The 20,756-nt window shown below is 37.1% G+C and overlaps 1 protein-coding gene across 17 annotated transcripts in view; it reads left to right on the top strand.

Moving 5' to 3' along the window:
• Window positions 1–339: 339 nt before the first annotated feature.
• LOC127439649 (polyubiquitin-like) overlaps window positions 340–20,756 on the top strand; it is a 29,348-nt gene continuing 8,931 nt past the window's right edge. Inside the window, exons 1-3 of one of the 17 annotated variants that reach the window (XM_051695876.1) lie at window positions 387–2,637; window positions 2,820–3,292; window positions 14,312–14,719. In XM_051695876.1, coding sequence (XP_051551836.1) covers window positions 2,624–2,637; window positions 2,820–3,292; window positions 14,312–14,316 — 492 coding nt within the window. In that variant the 5' untranslated portion in view covers window positions 387–2,623 and the 3' untranslated portion in view covers window positions 14,317–14,719. Of the gene's footprint in view, window positions 2,638–2,819; window positions 3,293–5,608; window positions 5,762–5,882; window positions 6,764–13,503; window positions 13,657–13,838; window positions 14,720–17,452; window positions 17,583–17,764; window positions 18,514–20,547; window positions 20,701–20,756 lie in introns of those variants that run through there. The other 16 variants (XM_051695880.1, XM_051695885.1, XM_051695881.1 and 13 more) reach the window with 16 other exon arrangements.

The raw sequence follows: 20,756 nt of genomic DNA, 5'->3' as shown, positions 1-20,756 counted from the left end.
AATTTTGACTGAAACATCATTCTGGCTCTGACTTTAGTTTCAATAAATATTTATTTCAACTTTTGAGATATGTCTGGAGTGTTACTTATGTTCCAAACATATTTTAAGGAAATAGGTGAGCTATTTTGCCTACAGAATTTAAATCTGCAAGACAATTACATTTTACAAGTTCAAAAAAATTATTAACTTGATTGCACATGTACGTCATCCAGCTGGGTGTACATGGGGTACAGACGTTTATTTGATGTGTGTGTTTACATCTGGATGTATTAAGGTTGTTTGCTCATCTGCAATACGTCTATAAGACGTTTCACCTCTGATGTCAAAAGGACGTTTAGCAGATATCTTTAAAACATTTATGATTTAGAATGTACTATTTGTAAATCTCATCTTTTTAAGATGTCTGTCTATGCTTTCAATATGCTCTTAAACAGACATCTCAGAGTTTACTTGTGCTATCTGGATGCTTGATTTTTTTACTAACAATCTTTGGTCTGATGATTCAGGTTGAGAGTAAATTTAAACTGTTAATATTGTTTAAATATACGCTGTTATGTTAATATACACTGAAAATATTAGTTATTCTTTATGACTTGGGGTTGATTGTGGGAAATTCCCTCATTCCTTTCATGTCCATTTTTTTAAATATATATATATACAGTTGAAGTCAGAAGTTTACATACACCTTAGCCAAATACATTTAAACTCAGTTTTTCACAATTCCTAACATTTAATCATAGAAAACATTCCCTGTCTTAGGTCAGTTAGGATCACTACTTTATTTTAAGAATGTGAAATGTCAGAATAATAGCTTTTATTTCTTTCATCACATTCCCAGTGGGTCAGAAGCTGTTTACATACACTTTGTTAGTATTTGGTAGCATTGCCTTTAAATTGTTTAACTTGGGTCAAACGTTTTTGGTAGCCTTTCACAAGCTTCTCACAATAAATTGCTGGAATTTTGGCCCATTCCTCCTGACAGAACTGGTGTAACTGAGTCAGGTTTGTAGGCCTCCTTGCTTGCACACGCATTTAAAGTTCTGCCCACAAATTTTCTATCGGATTGAGGTCAGGGCTTTGTGATGGCCACTCCAATACCTTGACTTTGTTGTCCTTAAGCCATTTTACCACAACTTTGGAGGTATGCTTGGGGTGTTTTGTCCATTTGGAAGACCCATTTCTGACCGAGCTTTAACTTCATGGCTGATGTCTTTAGATATTGCTTCAATATATCCACATCATTTTCCTTCCTCATGATGCCATCTATTCTGTGAAGGGCACCAGTCCCTCCTGCAGCAAAGCACCCCACAACATGATGCTGCCACCCCCATACTTCACGGTTAGGATGGTGTTCTTCGGCTTGCAAGCCTCACCCTTTTTCCTCCAAACATAATGATTGTCATTATGGCCAGAGTTTCATCAGACCAGAGGACATTTCTCAAAAGTAAGATCTTTGTCCCCATGTGCACTTGCAAACTGTAGCCTGGCTTTTTTATGGCAGTTTTAGAGCAGTGACTTCTTCCTTGCTGAGCAGCCTAATGGGTTATGTCGATATAGGAATCGTTTTACTGTGGATATAGATACTTGTCTTCCCGTTTCCTCCAGCATCTTCACAAGGTCCTTTGCTGTTGTTCTGGGAATGATTTGCACTTTTGCACCAAACTACGTTCATCTCTAGGAGACAGAATGTGTCTTCTTCCTTAGCGGTATGATGGCTGCGTGGTCCCATGGTGTTTATACTTGCGTACTATTGTTTGTACAGATGAATGTGGTACATTCAGGCATTTGGAAATTGCTCCCAAGTATGAACCAGACTTGTGGAGGTCCACAATTTTTTTCTGAGGTCTTGCCTGATTTATTTTGATTTTTCCATGATGTCAAGCAAAGAGGCACTGAGTTTGAGGGTAGGACTTAAAATACATCAACAGGCACACCTCCAATTGACTCCAATTAGCCTATCAGAAGCTAATTGCCTAAAGGCTTGACATTTTCTGGAATTTTCCAAGCTGCTTAAAGGTACAGTTAACTTAGTGTATGTAAACTTCTGACCCACTGGAATTGTGATATAGTAAATTAAAAGTGAAACAATCTGTCTGTAAACAATTGTTTGAAAAATTACTTGTATCATGCACAAAGTAGATGTCCAAATGACTTACCAAAACTATAGTTTGCTAATATTAAATCTGTGGAGTGGTTAAAAAATGAGTTTTAATTACTTCAACATCAGTGTATGTAAAATTCTGACTTCAAATGTATATCCAATAATAGAATATTTATACAACGTTAATAATGGCAATTATTTATGCACTAATTATTATTTTATTTTTTTATGTAATTGAATAAATATCTTAGTAAGGCAAAATACATTGTGTTATTGGTTAACCAGACAGATTATCTCTGTGCATCCTGATTCCTGGTGATCAATGATTTCTCAGGATTTCCATCAGCGATTAGGCGGAGAATGGAAACCGAAAGTTACTGAGGAAGTCCTCGAAAATGAAACCTTGTTTTGAGGCGGGGCATCAGCTGATGCCTTATATACCTCTACCCAGATCCAGATTATTTGGTTGTGAGTTCAGTGTGATTTGCATAAACAAACAAGCAGGCTACTGTTCAGCGGAAGATGTCAACAGCTCGGTAAGCTTTTTACCCCACTGAAATATAACTGATTGATTAATTTATCGATTAATATTAAATGATAAATAGTTAAAAACTATGCAATAGATTGATCAGACTTGTAAAATGCAACGGAGAAGTTTTATGAGTAGAAATGTTTTGTATACTAAGGTTGTTTTTTCTGTTTTACTTTATTTTGTCAGTTTCATGATGGATCTGGAAGTAACACGGTTAAATGGTGATAAGAAACGTCTGACTGTGGACAGCAACGCCACAGTTGGTGAGCTCAAGAAGCGTATATCGGAGGTCTTCAGAGATCACCCTTCACAGCAGAAGCTTTCTGCAAATAACGGACACCGAATCAGCCTTGATGACGATTCCAGAACACTCAGTAGTTACGGTTTGCACTCAGGGTCCGCGGTGATGCTCCTCATCACGAACCCTGGACCTCTTCAGGTGTTTGTCAAGAACGAGAACGGCTGCACAGGAACTTACGATGTGGACGTCAATGAAACTGTAGATCAGCTCCAGCAAAAGATCTACAATAAAGAAAGAGTCCCTGTGGATCAGCAGAGACTGATTTACAACGGTAGACAACTGGAGTCTGGCATGAAGCTGCTGGAGTACAACATCACATCTGGAAGCACCATTCACATGACTCTGCGTCTCCGAGGAGGTTAATGGAGAAAATCAGCTTGAACAGATTTTTTGTTGTTGTTATGATTTGTATTGTTACAATGATTAAACGTGCCTCAGTCGGTATATAGTCATACTGAAATCAATCTGTTCAATCAGAGAAAAACTAAAGCACTTTTTGTTTGTCTCTCTGGATAAGAGTGTCTGCTGTAAATGTGAAAATAGTGTACTTTTTATGAATGATGTTATTATATTTTACCTTGTAAATAAAATAATAAAACGCCTGAACTAAAACCATGCATTGTGCTTTGTCAACTTGATGTCGAATGCCTGGTAAACAAAGAACAACGCTATGCCAAATGAAACCCACCGTCACACTGACTGATATTTTCAAACAGATATTTTCGTATAGCCAACATTTGGATGTGATGTATAAGAATGCACCAATACAAATATGTCTGCTGGAGCTGGTCTATTGGCTCATAACTTTATTCTGTAGATATTTGCTATTGATAGACAACAAAGTGTATCAACTGGCCCAGTCTCCTCTACAACTGAATGCATCAACATCTATCAATAAACAAGCAATACTTCTGTATTTTAATACAATGTGTGCTGTGCTAACAAGTCAAAATCCCTCATAGAAGAACCTGTTGAAATGTACTGTTACAGTCATTTCAAAGCCTGTTTGAGCATGGTGAAGTGGTGAATGTGACGATTTATACTACAAACAGTACAGGCCTAGAAAGGATCCTCTTTAAGAACAGTGTGCATTACTGATAAACATATTTAACACAAAATGTATTAAATCATGAAAAAGGGGCCATGTTGCCTCACTACTGGGGCAAGACCCCTATCTGGGGCAAGACATCTTTCCCTATAGCCTGCATCTGGCAAATATTATAGTCCTACGTAAAAGTGGTTTAAAATGTGAGAAATGTATGATGTAAGTTTTTCTTTCTTTCTTTTTCTTTTTTTTTTTTTTTTTTGCTTTTTTGGGAACTGCTCTTTAATTTTTATTTGGCATTAAACTGTTCTCTCTTTCCATTGCCTGGTAACCAGTTTCCATGTGCCAGCTGTAACCAAAGGCGGAGAAAAGGCAATTAAGGTCTACGTCATCACGCATTGTCCAGTGCAGAACCTCGAGAAGTCACTTGTTGTCAGAATGTGGCAGGTGTGATTGCCCCGCCCTGTGACGTACAGCGCTTTACCTGGGTTTCCCCCAATCAATCACGTGATCATGGGAATACTTTCGCATTCCAAATGATGATTTGATTTCCTGTTCTTTTATTATGTGCCTGCATGAAACTCAGATATAGATAATTTCATATGAATTCACCTTATTCAGAGTGGATTGATTTATGATGGGAATGAAAACGAGACAGTGAGGGACATAAGTAGGCTACAGTCTCTTCTATGGGCTGTGTTGCTGTTTAAATTGGTGTTGATTGTTCAGCTGACTAAACATTGAAAAACAGCTTTCCAAAATATGTCAGTAGACAAAAAAATATTAGTAAATAAACTCCAAAAGCACGAGTTGTGAGAATTAGATGTGGTTTAGGAATTGATATCTGTAAGTTTATGCCGTGTATAAAAAAAACAATTATGAGGTCAAAATGAATAAAATATCAATGATGAAGTTGCTATTACCAAAACAAACTTATGAATAGCCCATATAAACGCATGTGCTACACCAGGGGTTTTAAACTGGGGTCCGGGGACTCCTAGGGGGCCACAAGAGGGTGCTAGGTGGTCCGCATAAAAATGTAAGAAAATATAAAAGTGTAACAAATTAAGAGGAATAAAGTTTGACATTATTACTGTTTCAATCTGCTTGGAAATCATGATTATTTTATTCTATTAACAGCAATAGTTCTTAACCGTAAGAACTGAAATGTAAATACAAAATCAATATTTTATGAGATAATAGATTACAGCTAAAATGTTTTACTGATAATTTCTTTTGGCTTTAGTACAATGACAGTATAAAAGCCAATTATATGTTTTCACTAACATGTCAGCTTTATAATATCATAGACTACTATCTAATTATCTCACACAGTAAAAGTGGGTCTTTATAGGCAACATGAAAATATAACACTTTATATTTATGGAAGGATGTCCCTCACATGAATATCATCATATCTGGCTTTGAAAAGCTTGAAAACCTCTGTGCTACACAATTTACAAACATAAACATTTATTTTTGATTAATTGAATGCATGGTTTGTCGAAATATGTACAGTACTGTGGGTTAACCAGACACTTGTGTTGTGCATTCTGTTGATCAATGATTTCTCAGGAATTACATCAGCGATTAAGTGCCGAAAGGAAAGCGAAAGTTAGCGAGTAAGTCTTCGGAAACGAAAGAGGTGGGGCATAAATTCATGCCTTATAAATAATGCCTCCACCCCGAACCACATCATTGATCACACATCAGTTGGTGTAACTTCAATTACAAGTCCTATTCGAGACAGAAAAGCAATCAGCGGAACATTTGAACAGCTCGGTAAGTCGCAGAATGCACAGGGAAATATTGCGCAATAATCTATATTAATGTAGTTACATTGTACACTAATGTTTTTTTATTATTATTATTATTATTTATTTATTTTATCACATTTTGACAGGCTCGTGATGGAATTAATAATAAAGGGATTTAATGGAGAAACGAAATCTCTGACTGTGGGCTACAACACCACAGTTGGTGAACTGAAGCAGCTCATTTCACGGGACTTCAGTGTGCCACCTCCTCAGCAGAAGCTTTCTGCAAATAACGGACACCGAATCAGCCTTGATGACGATTCCAGAACACTCAGTAGTTACGGTTTGCACTCGGGGTCCGCGGTGATGCTCCTCATCACGAACCTCGGACCTCTTCAGGTGTTCGTCAAGAACGAGAAGGGCCAAACAAAAACTTACGATGTGGACGTCAATGAAACTGTAGATCAGCTCCAGCAAAAGATCTACAATAAAGAAAGAGTCCCTGTGGATCAGCAGAGACTGATTTACAACGGTAGACAACTGGAGTCTGGCATGAAGCTGCTGGAGTACAACATCACATCTGGAAGCACCATTCACATGACTCTGCGTCTCCGAGGAGGTTAATGGAGAAAGTGTGACCAGGACTGACTGACTACATGGCTACAAGAACTAAACATGCCAAACATAATAGACATGAAATAGGTCTGTTTACTCTTAAAATAAAAAAATAAAATAAAAAAAACATGAAAAACTAAAGCACTTTTTTTTAAGTCGTTCTAAATAAGAGCGTCTGTTAAATGCCATAAAAATTATAATATTTAACACACAGTATCTGGATACTGAATTAAAAATATATTTTTGTTGATGTACTGTAACTGATGTAGAACATGCATTATTGTCCATTAAGCCTTTATGTAATTCCAGTGTATGCACTTTACATGTACCTTTTATTTTTTATTTTTGCAGATGATCTTTCATTATTGATTTTGCATCCTTAATTAAATAATAAATGTTTGAAATATAACAATGTGTTGTACTCCACTTTTTATAAAATGTAGTGTTTAGTGACTGTTACACACAAAACATTTATGGGGGTATTTTAGTCACTTTCGGAGGCAATTTTGCCCCAAGAACCCATTAATTTATGACCCTCGTCTACGCTATGCCAAACAAAATTGCTGTCATAAATTGGGGGTTATGTCTCAAATTTTGTTATGTCTGATCTGAATCACTGAATATGGGAGATGGGGGCAAGCTGTCACACTTTTAGCTCCACTGCACATTTCTCAGGATAGGTTTATATTTAAAAGAAAATTTCTGTGAAGGTTTGAACCATTACAATGTACTGTACGCCACTTTTTATGAAATGTAGTGTTTAGTGACTTACACACAAAATATCAGCAGGTCTACGCCAGTGTCAGAAATGAACTTTTCCCTTAAGGATTTGATTTTCAAGGATTTTTTTTTTTTTTAACCTTTATGAGGGCACGTGTTTTCTAATGTCAAATTCTTCCATTTAATCTACCGGTATTATTAAGATAAATTCTTTTGAGTAATTATATTGTATGTTTCATGAAATAATATGTACACTGGTGGCCAAAAGTTTGGAATAATGTACAGATTTTGCCCTTATGTAAAGAAATTGGTACTTTTATTCACCAAAGTGGCATTCAACTGATCACAATGTATAGTCAGGACATTAATAACATGAAAATTACTATTACAATTTGAAAAAAAAAAAATGCTCAGTACTTCAAAGAGTTCTCATAAAAAAAATCCTCCACGTGCAGCAATGACAGCTTTGCAGATCCTCGGCATTCTAGCTGTCAGTTTGTCCAGATAATCAGGTGACATTTCACCCTACGCTTCCTGTAGCACTTGTCATAGATGTGGCTGTCTTGTTGGGCACTTCTCATACACCTTACAGTCTAACTGATCCCACAAAAGCTCAGTGGGGTTAAGATCCATAACACTCTTTTCCAATTTTCTGTTGTCCGATGTCTGTGTTTCTTTGCCCACTCTAACTTTTTCTTTTTGTTTTTCTGTTTCAAAAGTGGCTTTTTATTTGCAATTCTTCCCATAAGGCCTGCACCCCTGAGTCTTCTCTTTACTCTTGTACATGAAACTGGTGTTGAGCGGGTAGAATTCAATGAAGCTGTCAGCTGAAGACATGTGAGGTGTCTATTTCTCAAACTAGAGACTCTGATGTACTTATCCTCTTGTTTAGTTGTTCATCTGGCCTTCCACATCTCTTTCTGTCCTTGTTAGAGCCAGTTGTCCTTTGTCTTTGAAGAGTGTAGTGTACACCTCTGTATGAAATCTTCAGTTTTTTAGCAATTTCAAGAATTGTATAGTATAGCCTTCATTCCTCAAAACAATGATTGACTGATGAATTTCTAGAGGAAGCTGTTTCTTTTTTGCCATTTTTGACCTAATATTGATCTTAAAACATGCCAGTCTATAGCATACTGTAGCAACTCAAACACAAACACAAAGACGATGTTAAGCTTCATTTAACGAACCAAATAGCTTTCAACTGTGTTTGATATAATGGCAAGTGAGTTTCTAGTACCAAATTAGCAATTTAGCATGATTACTCAAGGAAAAGGTGTTGGAGTGATGGCTGCTAGAAATGGGGCTGTCTAGATTTGAACAAAAATCAGTAATGTCCTGACTATACTTTGTGATCAGATGAATGCCACTTTGGTGAATTAAAGTACCAATTTCCTTCCAAAACAGCAAAATCTGTACATTATTCCAAACTTGTGGCTGCCAGTGTATACCTTGAATAGAATTCAGAAAGATTCATTATGGGGCATTTTTTTCACCTACATTTTGAATTTTAGAGGCAATTTTGCCCCAAGCATCCGTTAATTTATGACCCTGGTCTACGCTACGCCAAACAAAACTGCTGTCATAAATTGGGGTATGTCTCAAATTTTGTTATGTCTGATTTGAATCACTGAAGTTCAAGTTTATGTTTAAAAAGAACATTTCTGTGTAGGTCCATACCTCACAATCTTGTCTACAAAAAACAAAAAGGGCAACAAACATTTCTATGGTCATTGTACACAAGAAAAATACAGTTCATTTAACACATGTTGACCTTTTGAGACAACGTGCCCCCATAGCAGGGCATTGTCATGTCTTTTAATTAACTGAATAAAACAATCAAAAATCCTGACATAATTCTCAGTGAATGGCATTGGTGTACAGGATGTGGTGCACTCAATTTGGGCATAATTAATCAAGCGGCAAGGCTTAGTAGCTAGAAACCCCTTAAGTTAAGAAAACCCTTAAGAAAAAGAAGAAAATAACTTAAGGGGTTTCTTGCTTCTAGGCAAATATATTTTTTAAATGATTTATAACAGAACAATTATTGAATAACTGTGGGTAGAATTGACAGTAAAATGTCTTTTCTGATCTACATCACTGTTACTTATTATAGGAAATGACAAATATTTCCTACCAGTTATCCTGGAAGATGTTGTTTGTACAAATCTAATGCACAACAGTTTAAAGGAACAAACTGGATTCATCGTACACCAACCTAGGCCCACTGTAGGTGTTAATCAGGTTTGGTTTCATTTCCTGACAGAGGCAAGGTAAGCATACAAGCATAAGGCAACCAGATTGGCAAACAGCACTCGAAACTATACAAAGAGTCAGAAAGAGAAAGCGAAAGTAAGATACTGGATAGTACTGGATCAGAGTGTGCACGGTATGTAATCTAAAGGAAGGAATTAGTGTATGAGTCCTATGTTTACCTGAACAGGTATATAGTTGATGTTGATAAACTGAAACGGTGTCCAAACCTTCCAGTTCATCTTCAGTGCAAACCAGTAACTTGTTTTAAGTTTATTTTGAAGGTCTGTTAGTTTCATGCCCTACAAAGACCAAAGTTTTTATGATATCAGTGCAGCCATGCACCGAATATTGCCAGCATAAGTTATATATTAGAACAATAAGATACAATATAACAAGTAGTCAAGATCATTGAAAGCAAATCACAGGCATAAGCAGAGTATTGAAGATAAGATGTTTTGATCTGTTAATTAAATGCTGACAAACGGCTTTAATGTTAAAGACTTTTCATTTTAAAACTTGACTTGGTTAAACTCAGTGACCTGTTAGGCACAATATAAAACAATATCAGTTTTACTTATTATTTGTTTGGTGTCAGTTGTAATTGGCACAGGCACATTTGAGCGGTGTGACAGTAACAATAAGGACATGTTCTTTAAGCTCAAATAGCATGGTATGGAACAGCACGACATTGCCCTTCATGATGATATATACAGAAATGGAGGCTTCAGTCAACAACACACCAATCAGAAATCACCACATGAGCTAGGACACTGACAGCTGTAGATCAGCAAACAGGTAAAGTTTATTGACAAGTACCAGTACTCTTTATATCAACAGGATTCTGGTCAAAGTTGAGCATCATGACGAACAGCCCACTTCGATTCTTTCACAAAATGCCAAACAGAAAAAGATTGTCTCCTGAATTAGAGAGTGTCAGCCAAATGTATAACAATTAGGCTACATATTAACAAGACCTAACTGGACCGTAGAATAGTTCTCGAGGCTTAAATAGAGTAATGAACATTTATTTTGAGTGCTGATCAAACTTTGTTGGAGTACTCTCAAAGTTTTCCTACTTTGAAACTGATGCATTTATTGAATGTTTTATTAGGTGTGATGTTTCGTGTTTGTCAAGTCATTTTATATCTAAATTCCTCCTTTTTTTCTTTTTCTTTTTTTTCACCCCCAATTTGGAATGCCCAATTCCCAATGCACTCTAAATCCTTGTGGTGGCCTAGTGACTCGCCTCAATCCGGGTGGCGTAGGACGATCTCAGTTGCCTCTGTGTCTTAGACCGTCAATCCTGCATTTTATCACGTGGCTTGTTGAGCGCGTTACCGCGGAGACATAGCGCGTGTGGAGCCTTTAAGCCATCCACTCACAGCTCATCACGTGCCCCATCGAGAGCGAACCATGAGGAGATTACCCCATGTGACTCTACCCTCCCTAGCAACCGGGCCAGTTTGGTTGCTTAGGATACCTGGCTGGAGACCTGGCTGGAAATTCCTCCTTTTTTTTTTTTTTTTTTTTTAAATACAGGAAACATCCCACTGCCAAAGAGAGAAGAGAGATCTGTTATGGTTAAACAATCTGAATTTTGGCTGAAACATCATTCTGGCTCTGACTTTAGTTTCAGTAAATATTTATTTCACCTTTTCAGGAATGTCTGGAGTGTTACTTCTGTTCTAAACATATTTTAAGGAAATAAGTGAGCTATTTTGCCTACAGAATTTAGATCTGCAAGACAATTACATTTTGCAAGTTTAATAAACTATGAACTCGATTGCACACGTACATCACCATACATGGCCCATGGGGTACAGACGTTTATTTGATGTGTGTGTTTACATCTGGATGTATTAAGGTTGTTTGCTCTTCTGCAATACGTCTATAAGACGTTTCATCTCTGATGTCAAAAGGACGTTTAGCAGATATCTTTAAAACATTTATGATTTTGAATGTACTGTATGTAAATCTGATCTTTTTAAGATGTCTGTCTATGCTTTCAAGATGAAACGCTCTTAAACAGACATCTCAGAGTTTACTTGTGCTATCTGGATCCTTGATTTTTTTTACTAACAATCTTTGGTCTGATGATTCAGGTTCAGAGTAAATTTAAACTGTTAATATTGTTTTAATATACGCTGCTATGTTAATATACACTGAAATTATTGGTTATTCTTTATGACTTGGGGTTGCTTCATCTGCTTATATCATCACGTGATTATGGGAAATTCCCTCATTCCTTTCATGTCCATTTATATATATATATATATATATATATATATATGTATGTATCCAGTAATAGAATATTTATACAACGTAAATAATGGCAATTATTTATGCACTAATTTGATTTTTTTTTTTTTTTTTATGTAATTGAATAAGTATCTTAGTAAGGCAAAATACATTGTGTTATTGGTTAACCAGACAGATTATCCCTGTGCATCCTGATTCCTGGTGATCAATGATTTCTCAGGATTTCCATCAGCGATTAGGCGGAGAATGGAAACCGAAAGTTACTGAGGAAGTCCTCGAAAATGAAACAAAACCGGCATCCTGGTTCCCTGGATGATCGAGTCAATTCACTCGGAGGCTGCATAAACGTATATACCATGACTTACACAATCCGTCAGCTTTATAAAAGACATCTTTTGTGTGAGCATGTAGATATTTTGCGGTCATCCGTAGTGTCTACTCTCAAACTGGCCGTGAACTTCAATGCAAATGTAATCTTCCATCATTGCAAAGGAAAAGTGTTATTCACAAAACATGCTCCAGCCGCCAATGCAAAAAACCCAAAATTTCGCCCAGCTTCCTCAAGAGTTAGGTACAGCGAGTCAGGCCCACTCACATGAGAAACATCCAATGGTTTACTCAGTCATTGATTCTATAAAAGACATTGCCAGATTTGGACATGTGAATACTTTGTGACAGTTTTTCGTTTCTATTCTCAGTTTGGCAGGAAACATCAGAGCAAACGAGATCTTTTTCTGATGTAAGAGTTTCTTACATTCCTTGAACCGATCGTGTTTCTCTCTTGTTGAACTTGCAAAGTCTGGGAACAAGAAAACATTATGGTTCTTCCAAGAAAGCTTCCCTTTGCTCCTCGCCTGGCGCAACACGAGATCTTTATCGGATGATCTCAGAAATCTGGCCAGAATTGATCTGGGCCTGTCTCCCTCAGCAGATCTGTGAGCCGGCACTCTGTGAGCTCGCTCGATTTCCAGCTTGTGGCCTGTTATGTCGAGCAGACTCGGGAAGAGCTCGTCCAGGAATTTCACCATATCTCTGCCCTCCTCATGCTCAGGAATTCCAACAATTTGAACGTTATTCCTGTGGCTTCTATTGTCAAGATCTTCACTCTTGTCAAGGAGATGTTCCAAATCAACTTTGGTCGCGGGCGGATTAGCGGTTAATTCCCTCTCCGAAGATTCCAGAAAATCGATTTGTTTTTCAACATCAGACACTCTTGTACCTAACTCAGAGAATTTTATTTCCATCGCCGTAATCGATCCACGTATTACAGCGAGATCCTCCAAGTCAGCAAGAATCTTCGTCAACATCACCGACATGTTGGACAACTGACGCTGGATCTCCTCTCCCGCTGCGCCATCCAAATCGAGTCCCCGGTCTGTAGGCCTGTCGGGGCTTTCATCCTGAACATGTAAGTGTCTGTTAATATCTCCAGAGCCTGAGGATTTTGACTTCTTTGCCATGTTTTGCAACAAAGGAAAAATGTGTAACTGGGTGTATCAAATTTCACCAGATTATAACATGAGAATAATCGAAAATTCAGCAAAGTGCGCAGAGCTCGTCGCTCACACATCTGCTCCTTGCATGGCGTCACCCAAAAAATCACAGTTACTTATTATAGGAAATGACAAATATGTCCTGCCAGTTATCCTGGAAGATGTTGTTTGTACAAATCTAATGCACAACAGTTTAAAGGAACAAACTGGATTCATCGTACACCAACCTAGGCCCACTGTAGGTGGTTTCATATCAGTGTTAATCAGGTTTGGTTTCATTTCCTGACAGAGGCAAGGTGAGCATACCAGCATAAAGCAACCAGACTGGCAAACAGCACTCGAAACTATACAAAGAGTCAGAAAGAGAAAGCGAAAGTAAGATACTGGATAGTACTGGATCAGAGTGTGCATGGTATGTAATCTAAAGGAAGGAATTAGTGTATGACCTTGTTTTGAGGCGGGGCATCAGCTGATGCCTTATATACCTCTACCCAGATCCAGATTATTTGGTTGTGAGTTCAGTGTGATTTGCATAAACAAACAAGCAGGCTACTGTTCAGCGGAAGATGTCAACAGCTCGGTAAGCTTTTTACCCCACTGAAATATAACTGATTGATTAATTTATCGATTAATATTAAATGATAAATAGTTAAAAACTATGCAATAGATTGATCAGACTTGTAAAATGCAACGGAAAAGTTTTATGAGTAGAAATGTTTTGTATACTAAGGTTGTTTTTTCTGTTTTACTTTATTTTGTCAGTTTCATGATGGATCTGGAAGTAACACGGTTAAATGGTGATAAGAAACGTCTGACTGTGGACAGCAACGCCACAGTTGGTGAGCTCAAGAAGCGTATATCGGAGGTCTTCAGAGATCACCCTTCACAGCAGAAGCTTTCTGCAAATAACGGACACCGAATCAGCCTTGATGACGATTCCAGAACACTCAGTAGTTACGGTTTGCACTCAGGGTCCGCGGTGATGCTCCTCATCACGAACCCTGGACCTCTTCAGGTGTTTGTCAAGAACGAGAACGGCTGCACAGGAACTTACGATGTGGACGTCAATGAAACTGTAGATCAGCTCCAGCAAAAGATCTACAATAAAGAAAGAGTCCCTGTGGATCAGCAGAGACTGATTTACAACGGTAGACAACTGGTGTCTGGCATGAAGCTGCTGGAGTACAACATCACATCTGGAAGCACCATTCACATGACTCTGCGTCTCCGAGGAGGTTAATGGAGAAAGTGTGACCAGGACTGACTGACTACATGGCTACAAGAACTAAACATGCCAAACATAATAGACATGAAATAGGTCTGTTTACTCTTAAAATAAAAAAATAAAATAAAAAAAACATGAAAAACTAAAGCACTTTTTTTTAAGTCCTTCTAAATAAGAGCGTCTGTTAAATGCCATAACAATTATAATATTTAACACACAGTATCTGGATACTGAATTAAAAATATATTTTTGTTGATGTACTGTAACTGATGTAGAACATGCATTATTGTCCATTAAGCCTTTATGTAATTCCAGTGTATGCACTTTACATGTACCTTTTATTTTTTATTTTTGCAGATGATCTTTCATTATTGATTTTGCATCCTTAATTAAATAATAAATGTTTGAAATATAACAATGTGTTGTACTCCACTTTTTATAAAATGTAGTGTTTAGTGACTGTTACACACAAAACATTTATGGGGGTATTTTTGTCACTTTCGGAGGCAATTTTGCCCCAAGAACCCTTTAATTTATGACCCTCGTCTACGCTATGCCAAACAAAATTGCTGTCATAAATTGGGGGTTATGTCTCAAATTTTGTTATGTCTGATCTGAATCACTGAATATGGGAGATGGGGGCAAGCTGTCACACTTTTAGCTCCACTGCACATTTCTCAGGATAGGTTTATATTTAAAAGAAAATTTCTGTGAAGGTTTGAACCATTACAATGTACTGTACTCCACTTTTTATGAAATGTAGTGTTTAGTGACTTACACACAAAATATCAGCAGGTCTATGCCAGTGTCAGAAATGAACTTTTCCCTTAAGGATTTGATTTTCAAGGATTTTTTTTTTTTTTTAACCTTTATGAGGGCACGTGTTTTCTAATGTCAAATTCTTCCATTTAATCTACCGGTATTATTAAGATAAATTCTTTTGAGTAATTATATTGTATGTTTCATGAAATAATATGTACACTGGTGGCCAAAAGTTTGGAATAATGTACAGATTTTGCCCTTATGTAAAGAAATTGGTACTTTTATTCACCAAAGTGGCATTCAACTGATCACAATGTATAGTCAGGACATTAATAACATGAAAATTACTATTACAATTTGAAAAAAAAAAAATGCTCAGTACTTCAAAGAGTTCTCATAAAAAAAATCCTCCACGTGCAGCAATGACAGCTTTGCAGATCCTCGGCATTCTAGCTGTCAGTTTGTCCAGATAATCAGGTGACATTTCACCCTACGCTTCCTGTAGCACTTGTCATAGATGTGGCTGACTTGTTGGGCACTTCTCACGCACCTTACAGTCTAACTGATCCCACAAAAGCTCAGTGGGGTTAAGATCCATAACACTCTTTTCCAATTTTCTGTTGTCCAATGTCTGTGTTTCTTTGCCCACTCTAACTTTTTCTTTTTGTTTTTCTGTTTCAAAAGTGGCTTTTTATTTGCAATTCTTCCCATAAGGCCTGCACCCCTGAGTCTTCTCTTTACTCTTGTACATGAAACTGGTGTTGAGCGGGTAGAATTCAATGAAGCTGTCAGCTGAAGACATGTGAGGTGTCTATTTCTCAAACTAGAGACTCTGATGTACTTATCCTCTTGTTTAGTTGTTCATCTGGCCTTCCACATCTCTTTCTGTCCTTGTTAGAGCCAGTTGTCCTTTGTCTTTGAAGAGTGTAGTGTACACCTCTGTATGAAATCTTCAGTTTTTTAGCAATTTCAAGAATTGTATAGTATAGCCTTCATTCCTCAAAACAATGATTGACTGATGAATTTCTAGAGGAAGCTGTTTCTTTTTTGCCATTTTTGACCTAATATTGATCTTAAAACATGCCAGTCTATTGCATACTGTAGCAACTCAAACACAAACACAAAGACGATGTTAAGCTTCATTTAACGAACCAAATAGCTTTCAACTGTGTTTGATATAATGGCAAGTGAGTTTCTAGTACCAAATTAGCAATTTAGCATGATTACTCAAGGAAAAGGTGTTGGAGTGATGGCTGCTAGAAATGGGGCTGTCTAGATTTGAACAAAAATCAGTAATGTCCTGACTATACTTTGTGATCAGATGAATGCCACTTTGGTGAATTAAAGTACCAATTTCCTTCCAAAACAGCAAAATCTGTACATTATTCCAAACTTGTGGCTGCCAGTGTATACCTTGAATAGAATTCAGAAAGATTCATTATGGGGCATTTTTTTCACCTACATTTTGAATTTTAGAGGCAATTTTGCCCCAAGCATCCGTTAATTTATGACCCTGGTCTACGCTACGCCAAACAAAACTGCTGTCATAAATTGGGGTATGTCTCAAATTTTGTTATGTCTGATTTGAATCACTGAAGTTCAAGTTTATGTTTAAAAAGAACATTTCTGTGTAGGTCCATACCTCACAATCTTGTCTACAAAAAACAAAAAGGGCAACAAACATTTCTATGGTCATTGTACACAAGAAAAATACAGTTCATTTAACACATGTTGACCTTTTGAGACAACGTGCCCCCATAGCAGGGCATTGTCATGTCTTTTAATTAACTGAATAAAACAATCAAAAATCCTGACATAATTCTCAGTGAATGGCATTGGTGTACAGGATGTGGTGCACTCAATTTGGGCATAATTAATCAAGCGGCAAGGCTTAGTAGCTAGAAACCCCTTAAGTTAAGAAAACCCTTAAGAAAAAGAAGAAAATAACTTAAGGGGTTTCTTGCTTCTAGGCAAATATATTTTTTAAATGATTTATAACAGAACAATTATTGAATAACTGTGGATAGAATTGACAGTAAAATGTCTTTTCTGATCTACATCACTGTTACTTATTATAGGAAATGACAAATATTTCCTACCAGTTATCCTGGAAGATGTTGTTTGTACAAATCTAATGCACAACAGTTTAAAGGAACAAACTGGATTCATCGTACACCAACCTAGGCCCACTGTAGGTGTTAATCAGGTTTGGTTTCATTTCCTGACAGAGGCAAGGTAAGCATACAAGCATAAAGCAACCAGATTGGCAAACAGCACTCGAAACTATACAAAGAGACAGAAAGAGAAAGCGAAAGTAAGATACTGGATAGTACTGGATCAGAGTGTGCATGGTATGTAATCTAAAGGAAGGAATTAGTGTATGACCTTGTTTTGAGGCGGGGCATCAGCTGATGCCTTATATACCTCTACCCAGATCCAGATTATTTGGTTGTGAGTTCAGTGTGATTTGCATAAACAAACAAGCAGGCTACTGTTCAGCGGAAGATGTCAACAGCTCGGTAAGCTTTTTACCCCACTGAAATATAACTGATTGATTAATTTATCGATTAATATTAAATGATAAATAGTTAAAAACTATGCAATAGATTGATCAGACTTGTAAAATGCAACGGAAAAGTTTTATGAGTAGAAATGTTTTGTATACTAAGGTTGTTTTTTCTGTTTTACTTTATTTTGTCAGTTTCATGATGGATCTGGAAGTAACACGGTTAAATGGTGATAAGAAACGTCTGACTGTGGACAGCAACGCCACAGTTGGTGAGCTCAAGAAGCGTATATCGGAGGTCTTCAGAGATCACCCTTCACAGCAGAAGCTTTCTGCAAATAACGGACACCGAATCAGCCTTGATGACGATTCCAGAACACTCAGTAGTTACGGTTTGCACTCAGGGTCCGCGGTGATGCTCCTCATCACGAACCCTGGACCTCTTCAGGTGTTTGTCAAGAACGAGAACGGCTGCACAGGAACTTACGATGTGGACGTCAATGAAACTGTAGATCAGCTCCAGCAAAAGATCTACAATAAAGAAAGAGTCCCTGTGGATCAGCAGAGACTGATTTACAACGGTAGACAACTGGAGTCTGGCATGAAGCTGCTGGAGTACAACATCACATCTGGAAGCACCATTCACATGACTCTGCGTCTCCGAGGAGGTTAATGGAGAAAATCAGCTTGAACAGATTTTTTGTTGTTGTTATGATTTGTATTGTTACAATGATTAAACGTGCCTCAGTCGGTATATAGTCATACTGAAATCAATCTGTTCAATCAGAGAAAAACTAAAGCACTTTTTGTTTGTCTCTCTGGATAAGAGTGTCTGCTGTAAATGTGAAAATAGTGTACTTTTTATGAATGATGTTATTATATTTTACCTTGTAAATAAAATAATAAAACGCCTGAACTAAAACCATGCATTGTGCTTTGTCAACTTGATGTCGAATGCCTGGTAAACAAAGAACAACGCTATGCCAAATGAAACCCACCGTCACACTGACTGATATTTTCAAACAGATATTTTCGTATAGCCAACATTTGGATGTGATGTATAAGAATGCACCAATACAAATATGTCTGCTGGAGCTGGTCTATTGGCTCATAACTTTATTCTGTAGATATTTGCTATTGATAGACAACAAAGTGTATCAACTGGCCCAGTCTCCTCTACAACTGAATGCATCAACATCTATCAATAAACAAGCAATACTTCTGTATTTTAATACAATGTGTGCTGTGCTAACAAGTCAAAATCCCTCATAGAAGAACCTGTTGAAATGTACTGTTACAGTCATTTCAAAGCCTGTTTGAGCATGGTGAAGTGGTGAATGTGACGATTTATACTACAAACAGTACAGGCCTAGAAAGGATCCTCTTTAAGAACAGTGTGCATTACTGATAAACATATTTAACACAAAATGTATTAAATCATGAAAAAGGGGCCATGTTGCCTCACTACTGGGGCAAGACCCCTATCTGGGGCAAGACATCTTTCCCTATAGCCTGCATCTGGCAAATATTATAGTCCTACGTAAAAGTGGTTTAAAATGTGAGAAATGTATGATGTAAGTTTTTCTTTCTTTCTTTTTCTTTTTTTTTTTTTGCTTTTTTGGGAACTGCTCTTTAATTTTTATTTGGCATTAAACTGTTCTCTCTTTCCATTGCCTGGTATCCAGTTTCCATGTGCCAGCTGTAACCAAAGGCGGAGAAAAGGCAATTAAGGTCTACGTCATCACGCATTGTCCAGTGCAGAACCTCGAAAAGTCACTTGTTGTCAGAATGTGGCAGGTGTGATTGCCCCGCCCTGTGACGTACAGCGCTTTACCTGGGTTTCCCCCAATCAATCACGTGATCATGGGAATACTTTCGCATTCCAAATGATGATTTGATTTCCTGTTCTTTTATTATGTGCCTGCATGAAACTCAGATATAGATAATTTCATATGAATTCACCTTATTCAGAGTGGATTGATTTATGATGGGAATGAAAACGAGACAGTGAGGGACATAAGTAGGCTACAGTCTCTTCTATGGGCTGTGTTGCTGTTTAAATTGGTGTTGATTGTTCAGCTGACTAAACATTGAAAAACAGCTTTCCAAAATATGTCAGTAGACAAAAAACTATTAGTAAATAAATTCCAAAAGCACGAGTTGTGAGAATTAGATGTGGTTTAGGAATTGATATCTATAAGTTTATGCCGTGTATAAAAAAACAATTATGAGGTCAAAATGAATAAAATATCAATGATGAAGTTGCTATTACCAAAACAAACTTATGAATAGCCCATATAAACGCATGTGCTACACCAGGGGTTTTAAACTGGGGTCCGGGGACTCCTAGGGGGCCACAAGAGGGTGCTAGGTGGTCCGCATAAAAATGTAAGAAAATATAAAAGTGTAACAAATTAAGAGGAATAAAGTTTGACATTATTACTGTTTCAATCTGCTTGGAAATCATGATTATTTTATTCTATTAACAGCAATAGTTCTTAACCGTAAGAACTGAAATGTAAATACAAAATCAATATTTTATGAGATAATAGATTACAGCTAAAATGTTTTACTGATAATTTCTTTTGGCTTTAGTACAATGACAGTATAAAAGCCAATTATATGTTTTCACTAACATGTCAGCTTTATAATATCATAGACTACTATCTAATTATCTCACACAGTAAAAGTGGGTCTTTATAGGCAACATGAAAATATAACACTTTATATTTATGGAAGGATGTCCCTCACATGAATATCATCATATCTGGCTTTGAAAAGCTTGAAAACCTCTGTGCTACACAATTTACAAACATAAACATTTATTTTTGATTAATTGAATGCATGGTTTGTCGAAATATGTACAGTACTGTGGGTTAACCAGACACTTGTGTTGTGCATTCTGTTGATCAATGATTTCTCAGGAATTACATCAGCGATTAAGTGCCGAAAGGAAAGCGAAAGTTAGCGAGTAAGTCTTCGGAAACGAAAGAGGTGGGGCATAAATTCATGCCTTATAAATAATGCCTCCACCCCGAACCACATCATTGATCACACATCAGTTGGTGTAACTTCAATTACAAGTCCTATTCGAGACAGAAAAGCAATCAGCGGAACATTTGAACAGCTCGGTAAGTCGCAGAATGCACAGGGAAATATTGCGCAATAATCTATATTAATGTAGTTA

Source organism: Myxocyprinus asiaticus, chromosome 4 (genome assembly GCF_019703515.2).
Source record: "Myxocyprinus asiaticus isolate MX2 ecotype Aquarium Trade chromosome 4, UBuf_Myxa_2, whole genome shotgun sequence".
Classification (NCBI taxonomy): domain Eukaryota; kingdom Metazoa; phylum Chordata; class Actinopteri; order Cypriniformes; family Catostomidae; genus Myxocyprinus; species Myxocyprinus asiaticus.
This window is presented reverse-complemented; position numbering and strand designations above follow the sequence as displayed.